The sequence below is a fragment of the Nesoenas mayeri genome (assembly GCF_963082525.1).
Source record: "Nesoenas mayeri genome assembly, chromosome: 6".
NCBI classification, from domain to species: domain Eukaryota; kingdom Metazoa; phylum Chordata; class Aves; order Columbiformes; family Columbidae; genus Nesoenas; species Nesoenas mayeri.
Window position 1 is genome coordinate 16,837,819 of NC_137545.1, and position 22,413 is coordinate 16,860,231.

Consider the following 22,413-nt stretch of genomic DNA (forward strand, 5'->3'; position numbering starts at 1 on the left):
ATAATTATTCTGTTTATAGCATTTCCCCTGAGCTTCCAATAGAGCATGCACACGGAGTCTAAAGTACTTCACAGCACAATAAAGATCATCAACCCAAAGAAGCAGAAGCATTTTGTAATACAAGACATTTTAAGCTTCTAACTACCAGTGTTTCAAAGACCATTGCTAGTTTACATTAGCAATAAAGGCACTGATACAGCACCTAAACAAAAGCAGATATGAACACATCAAATGCACAAAAGTTCCAAATGGAGTTTAACAGAAGCTGACAAGACTAAATATAAATTAGAGCCTTCATATCTAGGAACAAATCAGTTTCTACTGCTTGTAACAGTAATACAGATCTATAATGAGTCTCAATTTTAAAGTCAGTTACCTGAAAATAGAAGTCTAGTATAGCAACCATATCTGTGCCTTCAGGAAAGCACTGAGAAAGAAAAATAGAGTCTTTAGTTAATTTTTTTTTAAAATATCACTTCTAGAGAGACATAAATTAAGCTATATCACTGTCAGTATGTTAAGCATTAGGCAGATTTAAAATTACATATTTATTAAAATGCAGTAAGGAGCTATACTGAAACAAGTCAGATTTTAAAATAACAGTGCAGTGAGGTCAATAAGCTACGTATTAAAATACTTTTCACTACAGATTTCAATATCTGTAAATCTGCAAACCACATCTTCTACAGAGCACAGATTATGCATTTATGACAAACTGAACAAATTATCATGGCTGTGATACAGAAAAAAGATTACAGGTGTTCTATTATAAGAAGTATCACACTTCTACATGACAGCATGTTGAGTAACAGTATGAAAACATACACAGTTTAGAATAATTTATGCCATACTGTACATGAAATAAATTTGAAATCTTCATAGACTACGGAAAAAAAAAACCAACAATCCACAGTCTTCAAAATATAATAAACAAGAGAGACCAACCTTTTTTTCTTTCAAGTAATAGCCAATTGCAAAGTTTCTATCACCACTCTCCCTTTCAGACTGGAACCTTAAAAAAAAAAAGAACATGTCAAACTTTCAGAAAAAAGCTGAACTTCAGAGATGTGATTCAATAAAACTGCTTGTAAAGGATACATTAATCTGAAGACAAATATTCTGCTAATGGCATAGAAGATCAAATGGTGATGAGGTTGATGGCTGCCTGGTTTGTTGTGATGCTCACGTTCAGGATGAAGCCTGAAGGAGGAACCTGTACAGACACATGGGTGCGTAATTCTCTCCTGTCTGGTTCCTTCCATGCTAAACACTTTCATGTTAACAGAGCTCAGGAAAAACACTAGTTATCTCCTTCTTCTCTGCACCTGTGCTGCCTCTAAAAGCTCTTGAGATTTTTGGAGTGCTATACACTGAGCTAACGGGGGGAAGTGTTGTAGAAAATAATTCAAATATGCAAAATAAATTTTTTAAAAAAATATTAAGAGTCCCAGTTGCATGAAGTATGCTTTCTAAACATCTGATCTGCAGCCATCAACGTGCAGAGTTTAATTTTTAATCTGAATGCCAGGAAGGTAAGAGTTGCACTCAGAGCTCTGCCTGCCATAGCACCAACAAAGCACTACAACAGAATATTGACATTTCAAAGAGATTTTTATGTGAGATTTAGCCACATTGCTGTCAGAGACATGCACAACTTCAATCCTTTTAAATTTTAAGCCAAAGACACCCTCTAATATTAGGGATGAAATGACGGTTTCAATGTAAATTACTAAACTTTGCCATAAGCTCAATATGCCAATTATCAGTTGAGGCATTTTCCAGCTAACTTCAGGAAGTAAATAAAAGATACTTACGTAGCATTACTGAACCCAACATACTCGTTACCAGCCATTTTATTCATGAATTGCATCACCTGTTAGGGACAGAAAGGAGGAGGGAAAGCATGCCAACATTGCCAGACATTATAACCAACCAACTTTCAATCCAGCCTTACTCTAAACCTTGTAACACAATTTTACAAACGCAATCCAAATCACTCAATGTTTAAACAATCAAGATAAAAGACAAAACATTTGAAATTAATAAAATTTTCACTTGCAATTCCCCTGCAATCTTGGGACTTTTACCATTAAATTTTATCAAAAAGGAATATTGTAATGTTAACTTACGTAGTCAAATTTTTCTGCATTATTTGCTCCTTGCTGAAAGAAAAGAAAAAATAATTTACAAGAATTGTTAACATAAGAAAGAAGTTAGTTCACTTAACAGTATTAGGATTTTTAATGCATACAACTACAGTATGAGGCTAATTAAGAATAAAGTACTACAATCATTTCATATATTAATGAAAAAATTAAAGTGTTAGATAAGTAAATCTTTAAATATCATTTAAATTAAATAATCCTATAAGAGTTCTATCAAACACCTGTATGTTGGAAATGAATTTAAACTGAAAAAGGTATGCTTTAAGTGCTCTCTATTCAGCTTTATGTGTTTAGCATAAGTAATGTAGTATGTTAAAGAAAAAAATACAAAAGTAACTACAGTCAGGATAATTATAATGAAAACACTAACTTTTTATAGATTAGTAACCCAAAGGTATTCTGATACTACTAATAGAGCTGAGCATAGGAAAGTTCAGGCTACTGAAGTTATTTCCATGGCTAGAGCCCATACTAAGAATTTAGATTGAAGACTTAAAATAATTGCATTTAATCAAATATATCCAATTAATATCTGATTGAAGTCCTACCTACTAAAAATTAAACAGTTAGAAAAATAGAATAACACGTCATAGAGTACGCTATTGGGCTAGCAATGTAAGGAAAAATCTAAATCCAGCTTAACAAGGATATTAGCGAAACTTAATCCTAAGTGTTGGGTGTTTTGCTTTTTTCAGGGAAGACGAGGGGTGTTATTTTGGGGCTTTTTTTTTTTCCCTGTTTAAGAACAATCTGAGATTTAGTAGCTGCCAGTTAAGGATGTATTAATTCTTTACAGGTCTCTGACAGGCGACCTTTCACAAATTCCTATAGCAAGACATTGATAGAGGGGTGGGAGGTAAAAAATAGCAAATGTTCTACTGGGGAGAGTTTTTAATTTAAGGAGCCAAGCAGAATTTTTTGAGGAAGTTTAAAAAAAAAACAATGGCATCACATACACAAGTGGAAACAATGTATCTGGAGATGTTTTTTATGAATAATTTTTAATATTAAAGATACTTGATTTAGATAACAAAACTCTGTTTAACATATCTCAAACAATTCAAGACGCTACTTGCGCTGTGTTTAATATGGGAATGGGGAAGGACGTGGAAAAAGTGAAGCTTTATATCTATCAACCAATATTTTACTTAATGAACTGTGTAAAGCCAGTCTCATTTCCCACTCTGTACGTGGGTTAGGGTGTTGCCGATAACCTCGGAAGCCCATGCATCAGCTCATCTACACGAGGATGTGCAGCCACACACGTACCATCACTAGCTGCACGGAACACCACGCTGCTTGGTCAAAATTATGCACCAGTGGTTACCTTATGCTTAAAGGCTAGTAACTTTAAAGGCAATAATCTCTAGCTAATTTGCAATAAGACAAAAAAAAAATCATGATACATTTCATCAAAATGTTCCTGTATAATATACCAGAACACAAGTCTTAAAAAATTAACTCCAAATCTGTTCAATGAAAAATAATTAAAAGAAGAAATTACCAACTTCATTGAACTGTTGCAGTTGTCAAAATATTCCATAGATCCTAATGCTGTAAAATATGTAACAACATTTAAACCACAAAAACCTTTTTAACCTTTCAAATGCACAATGAACATCTTTTTCTGGGAAAGTGGGTCAGCATTAGTTATGGGATGCTGCATTGATAATTGTATGGTTAGACATGTATAATAAATTGAAACAAGTTCTTTTGTTAAAAAAAGGAAGAGGGAGAAAGGGATCATGCTTTCTGCAAAAATATAAATACATAATACTTCACTTTTTTTTCCCATTTGAAAAAAAATTCCTAGCTCTTCAACAAAAACCTGGCTTTACTAGCAGCATATAAAATTCGTGGGCAACAGACTCAATCCAAACTTTTTCCACATCAACTTGTTATAGCAAAGGTTTCCTTTTAAAATTAACATCTAATCTCGTATTTTGGGAAGAAAATCTTCTGTCTCCTAACTCAGATGATGTGGTTCTAGTCAGTGACGTTCCACACACTCGCATTGGTACTTTGTATTAAACATGAAAGCATCATTACTGAAATCTCACTGCTTGTATACCTAAAATATTTGCTTAAGTGATCATACGACCAAGGCCTCAGTAGGGATTTAACTGTAACGTGTTAATAAAACAGAAAACTTTGCTTCCATATGTATGATGACTAAAAACCCCAACATATTAATTTCCCTCTTTCAGCAGCTGACAGAATTATGCTGCTCCTCCTAAAAAGCTGAAGAGACACAGAGGCAACACACATTCTATGATTAAAATGCAATTGCAAATACAAAATCCTCACATTCAGAATACTGAGCAACTTTTCCAATGTAATTTAAAAAAATGTAAGAGACAAGAAAAATTCTGTTCTTGCACAAGTGCTTCTTATTGTATTGCTTGATTGTATAAGCCTATGAGGTTGGGGGCACCGCAACAGTATTTCTTAAAAAGCATTTTTATTGAAGTTCAGATGCAAATTTATCTGTCTAGAACAAAGGAAACATTCCATGCACTAACTCCACATACACTTAGTACATTTACCGGAACATATGTTCATATACACACTTACTGGATACATGCTTGTGTGTATATACATATGAAAACAACACTTCTAAATGAATACAAAATGAAACTAAAAATGTTGCAATTGAAGCAGACTGATAGGCAGAAAATTCAAACTTGCAGAAGACAGCTCAATAAAATTTTGTAAACACTTAAGCCACAATGGACGCTATGGCTGTCAATCATAAATTTGAATTTTTTGACTGTGTCAGGTTTTAGTGATCTTCCCTCCCCCCCTTTTTGTAAAAAAAGATACTTTTATAACTTGTATTTCTACTAGAAAAATATAAGCAGTTGCACTGGTTGCATGCCTACATGTACATTGGAAAGAAGAGACCCATGGATACTTACCAGAGCTTGCAATGACAAAATCAGGCAATATTTATTAAAAAAGTAGTTAACATTAGCCACTTTTCACTGATCAACATTCAGTGTTTATACGATTAGACCACATAAGCTCTTACCATGTGTCTCTTGTTAAAATCATTTTTCAATTTTGAATCTAAGCCAAGCTAATAAAAACATCTATATCATGAGAAGTTTATAATCTTCTAATAATAGAAGATTATTTTTTAATTAATTTCTGGAATTTTTTTAAAGCAAATTTATAACCAAACACTATGCTGCAACAAAAAACCTCCGGAAAAAAAAAAAACCATGACGCTATGTCAGTGTGTAAGAAACCTCTTTTTTCATTTGTGCATTTTACATTAGCTATTAACGTTCTTATTTTAGTTTTCTGTACTTACATATATGTTTAAATTTATTTGTTAATCTGGGCTTGTTCTGTGAGAACTGGTGTCCTGACTGCTTAGCATGACATTTTCAGCTCTGAAGTACTTGAGAGCACACTGTCACAGACAGTATTTGATCCACTAAGACCAATACTCTTACTATTTCAAATATATGTAAGAATTATTTTGGTGTCCTTCAGTATTAAATACTTGCATATGTGATCGCATGTATTTTATATCACTACTACATATTCTATGTCAAGTAACATCTCATACATTTGAGTTATAATAAAAAACAAGTGCAGAATAATATGAATGTACATTCTCTCCAAAATTAGTTACTATGAGAAAATTAATAACCCAGGAAAAGAGGAAATTTCACTAAAATAAAGTATTTGGCAGAGAAGATCACAACACCAGCACAGATTTTAAAGCAGTGTGCATATACATTTACACATCAGTCTATCAGGAAGGATAACTGGACTGGGTAGCATAGAGCAATTCAGCTAAGTCTGTACTATTTATTTATATTGTCAAATAAACCTTGCATTTTCCCACCTCTCAAGTATTAGATATTTTTACAACACTTTCTAACACACTCATTTGATGGCTTTTCAGCATATTTAGAAAGAGGAGACTGAGGGGTGACCTCATTAATGTCTACAAATATATAAAGGGTGAGTGTCAGGAGGATGGAGCCAGGCTCTTCTTGGTGACAACCAATGACAGGACAAGGAGTAATGGGTTCAAACTGGAACACAAGAGGTTCCACTTAAATTTGAGAAGGAACTTCTTCTCAGTAAGGGTAACAGACACTGGAACAGGCTGCCCAGGGAGGTCATGGAGTCTCCTATCCTGGAGACATTCAAAACCTGCCTGGACACATTCCTGTGTAACCTCATCTGGGTATTCCTGCTCCAGCAGGGGGATTGGACTGGATGATCTTTTGAGGCCCCTTTCAATCCCTGACATTCTGTGATTCTGTGATAGGAGATACACCTCTTTATGTTTCATACAAAAAAAGAAAAGCCTTCATTGAATTAAGTCAGTAAGATCATCATCTTCATTTTCTTGTGCACTAATTTTTCTTCAAAGACTATGAATACTGCTATGCCCCGCAATGTGTCTTAAATGTTCCCATGGTAATTCACACTATAAAACACCTCCCTTCAGTGAGCATTCATGTCTATCATCACTGTCTAAGATCGTGTGTGTCGTTGTCAGCACGTATCAGCTATATATATATATATATATTTGCCCAAACCTTTGCTGTTACACTAGGAAAGCTTTTATCTACAGATAGACTCTTGAAGTATACAATAAAAATTATGTAAGCCTAATTCCTTGTACTCTGGTGAATTCTTCCCCAGCCATTTGTCACCTTTTACATATTTCACTCTGGACCTTTCCTCTTCATCCTATTTGCACCCCTAAGGCACCACCCTCTCCAGGCACTAAAAATACCCAGAAATGGGCAATTACTGACACAACCACTTATATTCCTGAAGCTGACATGCTTTGGGAATTGAATTGAAGGTTTAAGAAAAAACAACAGATCAAAGCATTAAATTCTACCCACGCTACAGGCAATGAAGACTTTCCCAGTCTGTGTGATGCACAGAAAGCTGTGTAGTTCAGAGCACTGCATCTGTACTAAACCTCTGCACCAGCTGAATCATCATCTTCCAAGCGTCTGGATTTCCTCAGGGACATGGGAGAATTTACTATTATATCTAATATCACTTTTCCAAAACCTCCTGTAATTGCCACTGCAATTTTCTTTTGATAACAATTACTTTTAAATTATTATAACTATGTAATTTATGTAGCTAGTAATAAAGGCAAATGGCTGTACAATTACAAACAAGGGAAAGGTCCTTAGGGTTCTTCAAAAATTTTATATCATTAAAACTGGCCCACGGGATGTCTTTTTGCTAAAGCTTTTTTATCGTAGATACATGTCTTAAATTGCTGGAACAGTCTGTGGAGTGTGATGCAAGTACATTTACAGCAGGGCCGTGAGTCAAGGCACCAAAGCGTAAATATATCGTAGTTCTGAGCACAAGACAGTAGAAGGATCACTTTAGCTGGTAAAAGTATGATATAGTCATGCCTAAGCAAGCCAAATGTACAACTTAACATGCACATATGCATTATTATTTATTATTATGAATAGCAAGGGCTAAAGATAACATCACAGTTTAGGTCAGTGCTCTGTTCCAAGGTGTATATACCAAATTCAGCATCCCATACGCAGTTCTGAGTGCCTTCTAAGAACTCTTTTTTTCCCCCCTACAATGTTCACATATGATGTGTTCTGACAAAAAGATTACTCTGAGTATCACCTCTTATCCACAAGTAATCATGTCCGATTCCAAGGGCAGTTGTGTGCAAGATCATGCCTGCTAACAGCTGCTGAATTCAGTACAATGTATGTGTATTTTGAAAGAATTCTTATATCAATTTCTCAGAAAGAGAGAAAAAAATTAATTTCAAATGAGGTAAAAGCATTCTTAACACTGAAAATCAGCACCAATCTCCCCATAGCTATCAACATATAAATCTGTCATACATGGTGAATTAGACCATGTTTAATAATGCCTTAATTTTCTTCAACTGTGGGAGCCATACACAGTCTTCAAGATACACAAGCAACACCTTAAATAAACATAACAAATGCAGAGGAACTGAGGGCAAAACATGGGTTAATGAGGCCACTTTAAAAATAAATCTTAAATTAGATCAAACATAAATGTGAATCACTTAAATCACAGAATAATTAGTAGGAATATTGTTAAGTTGCAGATTGTACAGAAGTCATTTCACAAAAAATATGACTGAGTAACTTTCTACCCATGACTCACTATGTGATTTTCTTCAGAACATGTTTAGTTTGGTTAGTTATTCAAATGATAAATGGTATCTTAGTGGAAGCAGTACATAAAATAATCTCCATTTTAATCACACTGAAAATAATGGAGTGTGATAAGTATGATATGCACCCATTAGACGTGCAGTTACCACATGCAAAGATGTCAGTGCAATGCAATACTCTTAATAAGAACATTACAACAAATAAATAAAGAAGAAAACACCCAGCAAAAACAATCCCCCAACCTTCTAAGAAGTATCACGATTGCATGCAGTAAACAAATCCATGTTATCTATTGAGAAGTACACCATTTATCAAGAACTATGTGCCTTCTGCAAGAGGCACATGCTCGTGTTTTCCCTTAGAACCAGGAGGGCATGTTGTCGTAGGACTAACATTTTGACATTTCAGACAAATGTGTTAAATCAGATTTTAAAATTCACTATTAACCAAGTGAATTTCAATGCTCAGTCAACCTTTAGAAAAATATTAAATGTGAATAAATTTACCTGTCATACTTAAGGCCATTTTCTTTCACCTACAGCTATTAAAGATAAATGTCTTTAAGCAGGAGTTGTTACACAGAAAATCATGATCTAAGTAATTTTAAAATCAACAACTTGGAAATAGGAGGTAGGAAACACACTGTAGCTAATGGAATTTGAAACAAAACCAAGACAAAGGCTGTAAACAAGATTTTTAGACCTCTGAAGTGACAATATTTAGTTTTGTACTTCAAAACTCCAGAGAACTGACATGTTCCCCACAATTCTAAGTGGTTGCCCTTAAAAAAAAAAATTGTACAAGTGGTTACCAAAACAAGGCAAAAAATACAAGTAAAGGATCTAGCAAACATTAGCATTACATGGAATTTACACCACTTACAGCTTGAAAAGATGTATACAGCTTATTCTAAGGAAAAGTAAAATACAGCTTCCCAAAAGTCACAAGATCACGGGCTAAAGACATTAAGTCATTATTCAGTTGCAGTTTACACAGTAAAATATAGGTAACTGTTTCCAAATACACTTCTTTACGAAAGAACATTTAACATCCCAACAGAAACTACGTAACATAGAAGTTAAGCATAATTTAGTTGCACAGTATGTTAATAGCAGACAAATTCAGTACTAAGACTGAGGTGCAAATATAGCTGCATCGCTCCTGTACAAAGTACAGTATCTTCCATTGCTTCTGCACAGCAAGAAATATTTGGGTAACTTCATGCTATATAAGTACACCAGGCATTCAGGAGCATATTTCTGAGTGCTATAAAGCATATTCCTGAGAACACACTCTTAGTGTTCAACAAGTATGAGGCAATTCTCGAGAGAGACTATCAAGTGTTGTGCAGTTAAAGAAGGAAACAAAGTAAAAATACTAAGGAAAAAGAGTGTCTTTCAGCTGCACCATTACTTTTTAAAAATGGCTGGTCTGATATTGCATTTGTTTCAAGTGTTACTTTTCCCAAAACATCAGAACTTCTCTATCCACTTATGAGTAAACTGCCATTAGGTATTACACACACAAAATAAAAACAGACCATAATCTGTAGAAGATACTTTTTCTACACTCCATTAAAATACTCTGAGAGAAACTGAAAATGAACTTTTTACCTTGATTAAAGACGTGACCACAATTGCTCCAGCATTCACCATAGGGTTATGAGGCTTGTCTGTGAAATAAGTTTTCAATTATAAATATATCCCAAGACACATTTGTCAAACAAAACCGGTCAAGTGATTTATATTAATGCATTACTTAAATGTATGACTTAATATACATATATTGATATATATTAATGACTTAAAGCTCTGATTATGGCATATGATCCTAAATTAAACTGTAACTCAACATTCTGTGCAATTTTTTTGTAATTTTGAGCAAAATATTTTACAGCTTAGAACACACTCAGCCTAATGCTACTTAACAGTCCAATAAATTCATCAGTTTAGCATCATTTCTCTTCTTGAGAATGTTTAATCCTCTCCAGTATTCCAAGATTTGATCAATGCAACATCTGCAAGTGGTACAACCTCTAAGGGACTTTACCATTTTTCTCCAAGTTACTAAGTCTCAGCAATCTCAAAAGTGTTCATACAAGCCCTTTAAAATAAAACAAAATTCTTGAATTTCCTTACTGCTGTACATAAATACAAAATTCTGATTCTTTTTAGGAATGAGAGGTTTCTATTGGTGGCTGCTGAAATACAAACAACAGATTATTTATCCTCACTGGAATTTAATTTATAATTGACTTGCATATACCTGCTACACTTAATTTTTTATTTTCATCACTAATGTCCATATTTAACAGTGGGTTTGCATTCCCAATCATTCTTGGCTACTCATGTGAATGAATCACCTTTTTTAAAAAAAAAAAAGTTTTTCCAAAAATGTTTTCCTATCAGCTGTCTGCTTTTCCCAAATACAAGTTTTCACTCATCAACACCTACCTCCTACAGTTATTACTTATTTTTAACTAACATTTTTGCTGTGCCTTCTAACTACGACGCTGATTTTTCAGGGTTCTGGTGTCTGAAAATGTCAACCAATTCTCAATACATTAATACTGTGACAGGTTTGAATTCTTCTTTTTATTTGCTGTTACTTTGCCTCCAAATTTGAAACCAATCTTCATTTAATACACACCATGTGTTCACTATTTTTATAATACACAGACAACACTCACAGTACATATACACACATGTATTTTCCCATGAAAATTACACCAGTCACAGGCAATAGCACTTAGCCATCGGTGGCTATCAGGTAATCTCCAAAAACTAATCATCTCAAGTTCCTTTGAGTATTTTTCAGAAAGTCAATATTAAAAGTTCCTTTTTTAACAAAAAATCACATTATTCTATTTGTGAAAAGGTGAGACCAATACCTTCTGTTCAAAAAAACATGAAGCTCCCCTAAAATACAAACTTAATGCCTATATACTATTTTTGAAGTTGTTAGTGCCATTCCTAATCTCTCCGTCACAGATTCATTAATTGTTCTCATTTCATCTGATTGTACTTAAGATCCACCTATATCAAAGATCCTGTCTTACTCATGTCAGTAACGCAAGTAAACTGGGTCAAATGTACTCAACTTTTGATTAAAACTAGACTCTAGGTACCAAAAATGTAGTATTTCCATAGCTTCCTAACTCTCTATCTCCTTAGGGACCAAAAACCTGGCCACCACAGACGTTACAAGCCAACGCAACAAAACACTGGCCTCATGCACGGTGAAAACCCACTGTCACCCTCAATTCTTGCTCTTGCTATGCTTCTCTTGATTCCAGCTTCCTCTTAACAATATCAGTATCATTCCAGTCCATAAGCACATTAACTACGTAATCATACACAACCCATTCTAAAAGTACTTTTAGAAAAGTTTTGCTCTTGATTCTTTTGCACATCTCTATACCTTCAATCTGTCACACAGGATAAAGAAAAAAAAATGTCCCGAACTCCATGTTACGTGTAGACTTGAATAAAAGGTATGTGTAATATTTATTTAGCATTTAGCTACTCAAAAGCTTACCAATGTGGGAAGTCCACACAACACACCCTCAGAAATTTTACTGTATGTCATTCCCTTGAAAATGTCACCACTTATGTTCCAAGTCACGAGGCATTCTTGATTACCTTTTCCTCTACTTTGAAGATTCCTGTCTCTCACTGCTTAACATCGCAAACTACATGTACCAGTTCTGTCCACTTCACAACCAACATGCCACCATGTCCTGACCTCACCTGAGGAATAGCAAGACCCTTCTGATAAAATGAAACATGGGCTTTCCCGAATGTGCTTCTGAAATGAAGCTGTGTTTTGTTCCCCCCTTGACGAGTCAACAAGGAACAAGCACTGTGAGAGTGTTCACAGCTAAGGTAGGGGGACAGCAGCCCAGCATACCAAATACTGACAAAAGCTCCTCTTCGAGGGCCTCTCCCACTGCTGCCTAACACCAGCACATCGCAGAGCAAGGAGGACACCTCCTATCAATCTATAGCCTCTCCTAAGCAGAATAACCCTGTCAGAGTAACCAGGTCCCAGGAAAGCAGTTTTCACTATTATCTGGATAGCACCAGATAACACTATGCAAATACTTCCCATCCATAGATATCTGCAACAGACAGATAAACTTCTGTCTTGCCACAAGAGCTACAGGCTTCCTGCAGAGGTTGTGGATGTCCAAGGCCTGTCAGTGTTTAAGAAGCATTTGGACAACACCCTTAACAACATGCAGGAACTTTTGGTCAGCCCTGAAGTGGTCCAGCAGCTGGACTAGACAATTGCTGTAGGTCCCTTCCAACTGAAATATTCTGTTCTGTAACGAAGAACCTCTCCCCAGACTTATGATACACTGGCCTTTTTAAGGGCCTCAAAATAAAAAGCTTACATTCTGAATGATTCCAGCTAATTTCAAAGAAGAGATATGTTCCATTCCCATCAATAATACTCCTATTCCCAGCTATTTTTTCACCTCTTGGGGATGTACAGGTTCTGATGCTGCAATAATTTTTAAGGAAAGTCTTACACTGATGCCTTTCTAAAGTGGCAGCAACTACTGATTCACCTCACATCAGCACAGGGATTCCATATTGTACAACAAGGAATGAGGATTAACACTATAATTGCAAGATCTTGCCAAAGAGGTGAACAAACTCATTTATTAATCTTTACAAAGAGGTATCAAACTCTGCAAAGCTAACTGATATATTGCTAAAAAAGACACACACATACACTCTCTCTATACAATCAAATAATAAAGGCAATTATCTGCTCAGATCGAAAAAACCCATATTTTTCACAACTTTTGTCCAAGTCTCTTACATAGCTGTATCATCTCATACTTTGGAGTAAATTCATGGTTTTATCCTTAATGAAAAGCACAAGTCATAACAACCCTTCAACTTTAACTGGGGTGCCCTGATTAAGTCTCGCACTGATTCAAAGACTTGCCTCTTGCATAAACAACCCACCTAACAGCTTCTGAATAGTAAATGTATTATTCTCTGATACAGTGCTCTGTTTTTGCTGTTGGAAGGAGATACTTGTCAAGAAAAGTCTTTTACATAGAGAAATGCAATATATTTGGAAGGTATATCTAAATTCAAAACTTAAAAAAAAAAATCATTTATTACTGGACTAAGTTCCACAAACCATTTTATTACTGAACTAATTCTACAAATACTTATCAAGAGAAGGTCCCATGTATGCATAAGAGATACAAACTGTCCATATATACAGGTATAGTCAGCCATGTCATACCATCAACTCAACAGGCATGAAAAAAACCTGCAAACTGCTCAATGACCATAAAAATTATTCCTGACACTGCCTATTTCAGACACATTTTACTCTGTAAAATTCCTGATCTACTTCTATCAACTAGAATAATCTGGTTTTAATTAACATGGGAATTTTTTTAGTTCTCAAGAAATCTGAATTGTTTGATTTGCCATATGTTCCTTTTGATTAAAAAAGTTTTAAAATTGAATATTCACAAGGCTGCAGAATTTCCACATTCCCATTGCACAAAACAGATCTTACTCAAAACATACATGATTCTTAGTAACAAATTTTGTTATATGTTGGCATTTTTAGCTATGATTTTTAAATGTCTTGTAATATTCTCCACTCTTTCCAGCTTGAATCTCAATACTAGTAAATAAAGACATGAAAGAACATCCTGGTTTAGGAATCTTTACTGTGGTAATTATAGAAAGTAGCTTCAGATGCGTGTCTAACCAGTTTTCAAATACCCACATCTCACTTTACAAAATCCTGATTACAAACATGAAATTCAACTATATCACAATCATTAGAAAGCAAATAGATTAAATGTCTGTATTATATAGAGATAGATTTTAAAATCTGGTCTTCAAGGTAGTTACGCATGTTCAAACTGCCAAATGTTCTGCATATCCAGACTTCATACATTAACTTAAATCTACAAGTAAAGCATAATCCCTTCTTCCCTCCTCCTCCCCTCCTCCTTCACTTGTAGGAAACTCGACTTCCATTTCTCTCTCTGTAACTGAAATGCTCCTATTTATTAGAGTTTTACATTCTGTTTTAGTCTTTTCTTTAGGGACGGTATAGATAAAAGGCTGTTTGGGTTAGTTCTAACACTATTTTTTCCACGTCAGTTGTAGTAGCCACACAAGCATCCACTTAAAACGTAAAATTTCTATCATGCCAATTAGTCCTCTCTATTAATTTCACACATGCTAGTCATACTTTCAATAATCCTAATTCTCTTATAAACACTCTTCAAGTGTAACAGCAATATAATAAAAGATCACAGGCTAACAATCAATCTTCTCTCATAGTTCAATTTTAAAAGTAGCAATAAAAACTACTAAAGTGGTAAAAAAATACTATACTTTAATTTTCAGCACCATCAAAACTTTTCTAGATGAAAGCTTTCTTGGGAGATAAAAGGCAGTCTTTTTCACACTGTACAACGTTGTATTTAGAAAAAGCAGAAAGCAAAAACAAGACAGCAAAGCTTGACAAAATGCTTAATTCCCTCTTGGAAATACATGTGCACGTTGGTATTTCACTACCACTTAATAACATAGCAAAAAAGACGACAAATTGTCAAGATCTATTTTATTTGTAAGTTTGGAAAGAGGATTTTAATGTATGGACTTAATATAATTATGTACCATTTATATATTAATAATATAGCTATTTAAGTCAGAATTCAATACAGCCCTTGATAAAAATATCATCCAAGCCTTATGCTGTTAATTAAATATTAATTGCAATACCATGGCAACAGAAACATTGTCTGTTCTCTTACTGAGAAGGATCTGCTAGAAGAAACATTTGTGTTTCAGAGATAACATCCAGCATTTCCTCTAAGGCTACATGAGTCATCCCACTCAGATTTTTGCTATATTGTTTTTAAAAATAACATTTTCAGCTTGAGAATTAATACAATATGAAAAAGAAATAATCTAGATCAGTATGTATGAGAAATTCTTGCTAAACCACTCCCGTCACAGGGAAAAGAAAATAAAAATGAAAGCATTGTTTTGAATCAGTAGCCAAATTCACTCGAGAATAATCTGTGAGAAGATGTGTTGAATTTTGCTTTCTGGAAACCAGCCAGCACTGGCCTTCGGCACCAGCACCTGCTTGTCAGAGGGCTGAGAAGGGAAGTGATATACATGTTTCTTAAAATCAATTGAACATCTTTGATTCTTTCACCATCATTTTCCAGAAGGTACGATTAAGGAACATTTCCTACCAACTGAACTCAATAAATACACATTTCAAATACTTGCATTATCAAAATTCTTCATTTTTTCCTGCAGTTGGATACTAGCAAACAGAACAGAAGTAGTAAACTATCTTTTACTAGCATTCTAAATTAGATAAAAGTGAGTGACAAAGGATAAGCCTACCTTGCTGATGGCAAAACATTTTGGGACACTGTCTAATAATAAGACTTCAGAGGATATAGTAAGATGAAAAGACTAAAAAAACACGTGTAGCTTGTGTTATAATTTTCTGAAATTAAGTATTTGCATTATTAAGTATTATATATATCTTACCATCTTCATTCAGGAACAATTTGTTGAATCTTAGTCCACTAGGCTCTTTACCAACATATCTGTGCACATACTCTGTGCCAAGGTCATTAACAGCAATAGCATATTTCAAAGGCTTTACACAGGACTGAAGACAAAATGGAACTTTGGTATCGCCAACAGAATGCCTGTGAAAAACACAGATGAAGGGGTTGGAAATTCCCTGTTTGTCAGCTGTGACAAGTAGTGTTAAAAGCTTCATTTATTCTTTGATCTACCAGGACTATTAACAAAAACAACCCCAAAAACAAAAATCATATTATTAAGTCTCATTTTGAAGAACAGAAAAAAAGATTTAAAGGTTTTAACAATTGCCTCCATAAGCTAAGCATAACAAAGCCACTTGCTGGTCCTTACAGAGATGCAACAAAACAAAAGGAAGTTCAGAAATGGGTTGGTACCACAGCAAAAAAAAGAAAAAAAAAAATCACCCCAGACCTCTGTTAACACACTTACCCTACTCAATTGCGGACAACATAGTAAATAGATAGATAGATAAAAGTTCATGTCTATATGAGATCCAATTCAGCTTTGGAATTCAGGGGCAATAATTATACAGCTGTATTGATACTGCCTTTGATAATGGCATAAGCATTTTATGACAATTATTAAATGCTATCTTTTAAGAGGTTTACTTTCAATATCTAAGTCAGACTGCACTGAAGAATTACTCATACAAGCAGCATATGCCTCATCTGGAGCAAAAGGCTCCAAGCAACCATTTGTCTGACAGCAAAATCAGAAGTGGATTTGCTTCTTTTCTTTGCAGAAAACGTGAAAAGGCTTCAGAGTAACTTAGAAAAGCATTCTGGCATCATAAAAACTAACTTTTTCCAGTGACTCACAATGATTTTTTAATAAAGCTACAGTACATAAAATCTAGAAAAGGAACTAACTTTTAAGTATGTTGTGACTCACAGAAAACATAATATGGTTCAAAGCTCTTCAGCTTCCCCAGATTAATGCTACATAAGCATTGTCTCTATCTTGGTCTTGGGTAATCACCAGAATTACCCACAGCTTCATTACTGTGTTTGGATCATAAGCACAATATAATACAGCTTTCTTTAAATATAGCATTTACAAACACTATTTAAACTATTTTATAATAACAGCAAAATAATTCAGTTTAAAGAGGGAAGTTGGAAGTAAAATGTTAAGATGACCTAGTGGATTTCACTTCTTAAACAACTCAAATAAATATTTTTCTTTATTAACCCATGAGATACCATCAAGTGCTGTATATCATAGAATATCTCAAGTTGGAAGGGACCCATAAGGATCATTGAGTCCAACTCCCTGCTCCTCACAAGATGTCAGATGATAATTTAAAGAAAGGAAACGGTAAAATCTGAAAGTCAGAAGATACCTCTGTCCATCCACTGTGCAGAGTGACACACCCCACAAGTCAGGACTGAACTTGGCCAGTTGTGGAATATAGTCAGCAACCTATCACAATGTGAAATAAAAGAGACATTACAACATCCAGACTATTTAACTATATGTTAACATATATTAATCAAAATAAATGCCAATGGAAAGGATACACAAGTTATAACTTAATTATTCCACCAATAATCACCTAGTACATCTAAAATTTCATTATAAATTACTATATTCACTAGATCATTATCAAATAAAATACCTTTTCAATGAAAGTACAAACTTCAGCACATTCTAAGAGGAAGCTTTGTTCCATGTTATGGCATGTTTAGCATTTTAAAATAAAGTTTTAGCTTGTAACAAAGTCGTGGATTTTTCAATTAATTTATTGAAAATAAGCACGAGAATAAACTTGAATTGCTAACGTAGGTATGGTGTTGACAACTATTTGTCACACAGTCCAGCCAGTAGTGTAGAGTAGCACAATTCTTTTATAGACTAAGTTTAGTCTGACAAATTATATAGTGGTTTTACAGCTTATGTAAAATAAAGACTTTTCTCTGTATAACCCCAAAACTGTAGATCATTAGAGGTAAGGAGCTTTATTTCTAACACAGTTTACAAGCTGCAGATATAAGTGAACTTCCAAAACTGTTTTATCAAGTTATCAGTTCACCATTTTGCTTAAAATGTCAAGAAAAAACTATCTACTTAACAAACATATTTGGTTAATATCAAGAAATCTCTAGAAGTTTGAAATTGAATTTACAAACAGGTTACCTTTCCTCCAGATTGTTTTTTAGCACTTTCATACAACTCATCAATATGTGAAGTAAATGACATAAAATCTGGAATGACAAACTTCCTCCTGAAAGCTTGAGTAAGCAACACGATATTACTTTGTACACACCTGTAAAAAAATTTAAAAGTTCATTAGTATTTTAACAAAGTACCGTCAAAAAGCTTACTTAAGCAGCAATTACATGCTATTTAAATAAGGACCAGTCCCTTGAAGTTATATGCCCAAAAGAACAGGTTGTTATTAGAAAGACTTTTCAATTTTCCAGTCTATAAGCTATATTCCAACTGGTTTCACCATGAACTGAAGAACAACACTGCCAACAGCCCAAACTGGAATGAGTTTCCCCTCCAAGAACAAAATCCTGTGGAAGTGCTCAATAACATCTTCTAAACTAAACTAAACTTTGAGCAGTACTGCAAGTTTCTGGCTTCAAAATGCCACCAGTTAGGGAGGCTTTGCTGCCTTTTAACCCACAAGACATTATCACCCACACCCTCTGAACATCAGCCCAGCTGGTAAATTTAAAAACCGATGACGCAGAAAGGAAAGGACTTATCTAGGAGAAACAGAAGAGGCGAAGGATCAGAACACAAGCTGAGACCTGCTGCTTGAAGTGGTGCAGGGGTGGGAATTAGGAGCCTTTATCACATCAGTTGAAATATGACCTGATAAAGGGAATTAACAGCCCTATCCCAGCGCAAGGAAGAGAAAGGAAGGTTTAGCATCAAACAAAGAACTTCATTAACGTGTTCACACTATGCAGAAGCAGTTAATCCAGACAAATGGGAAGTTAAGAACATCTAGGCCCATAGTACAAATGAGCATGTATCCTTCCAATTAAGACTTACAAAATTAATTTTTAGGGAAACAGAATCATAAAATAATTTTGGTTGGAAGAGACATTTAGGATCATGGAGTCAAACTGTTAACCCAACACTGCCAAGTCGACCTCTAAACCATGTCCCTAAGAACCTCATCTCCATATCTTTTAAACCCCTTCAGGGACGGTGACTTCACCACTGTCCTGGGCAGACTGTTCCAATGCCCAGCAACCCTTTCTGGGAAGAAATTGTTCCTCATATCCAACCTAAACCTCCCCGGCACAACTTGAGGCCATTTTCTCTTGTCCTATACTCTCACTAGGGATAGATACTTTCGATAATCCTATTATTAAAAGTCATTATCAGTTCAAAATGAAGTTGCATGAAGACCAGCAAACAGACAGAATTATCTTCCCTTTGAATCCTCCTCTCTTTTTTCAAAGCTTCAGTTTGAACGCCTTTGTGCTTAAGAGACTTTATCCCAAATTCAGCTGACAACCGTTTCAGATGCCAGAAGGTGCTACTTTCCAAGAATGAAAGAGAAGCAGAGAAGTTTTCGTTGTACACATTGGGCATCTTAAGAATTGCTCTAATAAACTGCTTTGACAGTCTTTACGTTAGAACAGCAATTGATTTGGTTTTGGTATAATTTGTCATGCTTATCCACTCCTTTTTTACATGTCTTAAAAAAAATCCTGTTCTTTTTTGTTGCCAGCAGCCTCCAATTAGTGTTACCCACTCCAGGTGCAACAACCCCTTTTCAAAAGTAATTAATAACAGTTATGGCAGCTGGGTGTGCTGAAGGAATAACACCACACACCTGCATTAGGTTTAACCTTCCAATGCACTTCTACATTGCCTGAATCACCTGGACAGCATTAAGAAGTCTTGTCGGTGAATTTAATTTTTTTCTTTTTTCTTACAACTATTAGAACAACTCAAGAATACAAAGTGTGGAAAACAACAAGGCAGTCTGCACTGAAATAGAGTCCTCTGATAGCACATATGTGTCTGAAACAGGAAGGGCATTTATACAATTACAAATTCATACCAAGTCAAGGATGCTCACTTCAATAATTCAACCATTTTAAGCTCAAGATTGAAACTCACTGCAGAAATAGGTATGCTGGTTAAGGACGTTACTCATTTCTGCAAGAAGTTACTGTTCCCAGACTTCTGCCAAGGGGAGTGTCTAGGTACTTATCCTGGCACTCCTTAAGCCAGGGAAATCACATGAATTCGGAGACAATAAATACGGGGGTTCAATTAATCGAGATGGGTACCTGGAACAATTACTGTATAGACACAGTGAGAGGGGTCTTAGTACGTTGTCATTAAATGGGGCAGTAATATCTGCAGTCAGTGGACAGCCGCCTTGACAGCCTCTAATACTCCACAACTGGCATCTCCTTGCCACTGGAGTTTCTAACCGGTTTATGTTCTAAATAACTCCTTGGGGATGAATGGTCTGAGAAAAGGAGCAGCAGGAAAAGATCACAGGGAGGAATTTAAATAAATGAATATATTGACAAATAAAAATCATTCTACAGTCAAATTTTGCAAACAACATGGTCCTTATCCATCCCCACATACTTTCGCAGTGTTTAAGCTAGGTACACTAAAACCTTTCACCTCAAATTCTTCCATTTCTCCAAACTTTATAATCTCACCAAATCCCAATCCAAGCACTTCTTCCTCCATTTAAAAACACATCTTTTCAAGCTATAAAACTTCCCTGATACATTTCAGTTAGAAAGATTATGATGCAAGTCTTATGATCTATAATGACTCTCAGTGAAAGTAACAGTTTGAGGGTTTTTTTGGCAACTGAATATTTGGGCTGTATCATAAAGTTAGGACTACTTTGTTTCCTTTATGATACAACTTGTTACATTTATCTATGCTTTTTCAAGTTCTGACTCCGATCGCTGATTTTTACTTCTCTACACAAAGTAGACATCTGCTAAAAACACAGGCTAAACTCCCACCATTTCTGAAGAACTGTTAGACTATCTATATAGCTGAATGGACACCTTTTTTTCCTGTTTAAAAAGCTATAGTATAATCACTACCATGACATCATTTTGACAAATGAGGTATTAATATTATAACACAGCAGAAGTCCTCTACATCTTCTGTCAAAAGCCTTCTAATCGCTCAAACAAATAGGATGAAAACATTTATTAATCCCTGGGTTAAGCGTAACTAAAAGGAAAGTTTTCCTCAGCAGGACAGACAGCACCTTGTGATAAAGGCTAAGTCTACAAAACAAAGTCAGCCATTCTGAAACAGAATCGAGTTTAAACCTCAGTTATAACTGTTACTCAGTAGCTATCATCTCATTCACTTTTACACCTTTTTCAAAGTCACTCAATTACAACTGCCTCACGCCTTTCCTTCCCTCCTAACCACTAACCAAAATATTATTAGTTAAGAAATAGGGCTTTTTGCAAGTCTAATATTCTTCTGTTAGTAACAAGCTGTGAATTAAAGGAAAAGCTAAGAGGGGTAGGAGGATTTTCTACAAAGAATATTAGAAATTTTTCTACAAATTAACTACAATGTCATAGAAACAGATCTAAAAAAATAGCATATGTCAAAACGTGCACACTTCATGAGGAAGATTAGCGAGTACAATCTTCCATATATGTTCAGTTGCTTAAGTCTCATCTAACAATAATTAGATACTACTCCTACTACTTTTGAGTCCTACCATAGCTAGGGTACCAAAAAAAGGAAAGGAAAAAAAAATTCCCGCAGGAAGCTAACTCACATACTGCGCTGCTTTCAGTAAGCGGGCTGTTCTCAGCAAGGTACCATTTGTGCCACAAAGACTACATGTTACATTATATGAACATAAACAGCTAATTCAAGAAATACATCAAGTACTCTGAAATGTGCACCACTGAAACCTTCAATTCAAGAAACTCTGGAGATGAAAAGTTAAAAACCCAAGTTGTTCTCCCCATAACGTGGAGATTTTTTTTCCAAATTTTTATTTGAGTGGAAAGCAATTTAAGTCAAATTGGACTTTAATGTTTAGACCGCTGAAGAAGTGTTCAAACTTCTTTACAGACAGTAAAAAAGCATGAGCTAAAATATTTCATAGGTAATTTCTACTGGACTTAATTTATTTAGTCAAGCTTACACTATCACTATCCTTGATGCTTTATTTGATCTAGCAGCTTTGGATTCATATTCAATGTGAGAATTACAACCCTGACTTTTATGTTTGGTGAACTGAAACTTCAAATTCCTGAGGTACGTATAGTTGGGTAGATACATTATTATATTTCACACCCTAAACACCTAGAGAAGAACAAAAAACACAGAAAACTTGTGCAAGTCTCTACACAGCAAATGCCATGTGCCTGGGAGGAACAGATCACTGATGTTTGAGGTGGTTTAATTCATAGAAAGGTTAACACCTGCTGCTGCAACAGAGAATCTGCTATGTGAAGAGAG

The 22,413-nt window shown here is 35.0% G+C and overlaps 1 protein-coding gene across 2 annotated transcripts in view; it reads right to left on the minus strand.

Annotated features, from left to right (window-relative positions):
* The window catches only part of GLS (glutaminase), a 58,706-nt gene that overhangs the window by 26,698 nt on the left and 9,595 nt on the right, over positions 1 to 22,413 (minus strand). For both annotated transcript variants that reach the window (XM_080346420.1, XM_080346421.1), the window contains exons 4-11: positions 18,106 to 18,235; positions 17,312 to 17,391; positions 15,907 to 16,070; positions 9,955 to 10,013; positions 2,130 to 2,162; positions 1,815 to 1,873; positions 946 to 1,012; positions 377 to 427 (exon numbers count right to left, since the gene is read on the minus strand). In XM_080346420.1, coding sequence (XP_080202546.1) covers positions 377 to 427; positions 946 to 1,012; positions 1,815 to 1,873; positions 2,130 to 2,162; positions 9,955 to 10,013; positions 15,907 to 16,070; positions 17,312 to 17,391; positions 18,106 to 18,235 — 643 coding nt within the window. The remainder of the gene's footprint in view (positions 1 to 376; positions 428 to 945; positions 1,013 to 1,814; positions 1,874 to 2,129; positions 2,163 to 9,954; positions 10,014 to 15,906; positions 16,071 to 17,311; positions 17,392 to 18,105; positions 18,236 to 22,413) is intronic.